Source organism: Cicer arietinum, chromosome 7 (genome assembly GCF_000331145.2).
Source record: "Cicer arietinum cultivar CDC Frontier isolate Library 1 chromosome 7, Cicar.CDCFrontier_v2.0, whole genome shotgun sequence".
Classification (NCBI taxonomy): domain Eukaryota; kingdom Viridiplantae; phylum Streptophyta; class Magnoliopsida; order Fabales; family Fabaceae; genus Cicer; species Cicer arietinum.
Genome location: NC_021166.2, coordinates 41219045 through 41220846, shown reverse-complemented (window position 1 = coordinate 41220846; position 1802 = coordinate 41219045). Strand labels below are relative to the sequence as shown.

Here is a 1802-nt window from a genome sequence, read left to right as displayed (position 1 = left end):
ATTTCCATATGGAGAAGATGGTTATAGGATTGGTATAAGTCGTCGAAATCCAGAAACAGGGAGTTGTTACAAGCGAAAAACAGTTACTATGAGACAATATTATTCTTTTCGCTTGCAACAACGAGCTGGAAAGGCACAAACATTGTTACGGAGTGGGCGTTTGTTACAACAGTACATGGTGGATGCTTATGCTTCGATCGAAGAAGTTAGAATCAATTGGATTAGAAAGAATCAAAAGCAAGTGCGTGCAGAACTATATAATGGATTGAGAGATGTTATTAATCAAGGAGATGTCATGACAAATTCAGTTGGTAGAATGACAATTCTTCCATCGTCTTATACTGGTGGACCACGATATCGTGTTCAAAATTACCAGGTAGATAATTATTTCAGGATCTATATTTAGTCATGCATTATATACTTACCCAACAAATCTTTGTGACTTCCAATATATTTTTCTTTCAAATAAATCCCCTTTCATGCTATTCTTCGACTATACTTACGATGGATATAGCTGAATTTTATAAACGTCTCTTTATATTTTTTAAGTCAATAACTAACAATTGAAATCATACTCAGGATGCAATGGCTATATGTCGATATGTTGGATATCCCGACCTATTTTTAACATTCACATGCAACCCAAAATGGCCAGAAATACAATTTTTCCTTGAAACTGTTGAAGGACAAAAAAGTGACGACAGACCCGACATCATTAGTCGTGTTTTCCCTATTAAGTTATGGGAGCTAATCAATCATATTAAACGTCAACAAATATTTGGTAAAGTCACAGCAGGTAATATATTTTGGCACAATTTTAATTCATTTTAGTCTTTGATTACTTTTTTCTTTTCTGTTAACTATATTGTGGGTCAATTGGAAAAATTATTTTGCATAAATAGAGATGAGGACACAAGTTGAGATATACATGCAACAATGACAAATGCAAGACAAAATAAGAGATTTTTCTATAATAATGAAACTGGTAAAAAATGATACAGAAAATGAAAGCAAAAATTAGAAATTAAGTATGCTTTTTGTATATTCCTTTCATTGAATCCGTGTCACATAAATATAAATATAAGTATAAAAATGAGTTGAATCAATTTTACACACAATCTGCATAAGTTTCAGTATAAGTACATGTAATTGGAAGTTTTAAAGTTGTTGGTAACAAATCTCCGAAGGATAGTCTAGTAGTTTAGTCAATTGATTTAATATTTTTGCTCAAAATCTATGAATATTAAAATATAAATATCCCATAATATTTTTATTTATTTCATTCTTTTTAATTATGTGTTTCTTTTTTTTAACAGTTGTGTACACTGTTGAATTTCAAAAAAGAGGTTTGCCCCATGCACACATATTAGTGTTCTTACATTCCGAAGATAAAATACAAACACCATCTAAGATTGATAATACCATATCCGCAGAAATTCCGGATAAAGATATTGACCCTCTTACTTTTAGTGCAGTTGAACGATTTATGATACATGGACCATGTGGTATTTTAAATAAAAAATCTCCATGTATGGTTAATGGAAAATGTGGGAAGCACTATCCAAAGAGATTTCATGATAAAACATCAATAGATGAAGATGGGTTCCCTATATATATGCGACGAAATGGTGGTCGATATATCTTGAAGAATGGTAGCCAACTTGATAGTCGGTATGTGGTCCCATACAATAGACATCTTTTGATAAAATATGATGCCCATATTAATGTTGAGCTTTGCAATCGTTCTAGATCAATTAAATATCTTTTCAAATATATCAACAAAGGTCCTGATCGAGTTAGAG

The 1802-nt window shown here is 31.5% G+C and overlaps 1 protein-coding gene across 1 annotated transcript in view; it reads left to right on the top strand.

Annotated features, from left to right (window-relative positions):
• The first annotated feature begins 38 nt into the window (after positions 1 to 38).
• Positions 39 to 1802, top strand: part of LOC113787761 (uncharacterized) — a 4158-nt gene continuing 2394 nt past the window's right edge. The window contains exons 1-3 of the mRNA XM_073363587.1: positions 39 to 376; positions 580 to 796; positions 1317 to 1795. Coding sequence (XP_073219688.1) covers positions 89 to 376; positions 580 to 796; positions 1317 to 1795 — 984 coding nt within the window. The 5' untranslated portion in view covers positions 39 to 88. The remainder of the gene's footprint in view (positions 377 to 579; positions 797 to 1316; positions 1796 to 1802) is intronic.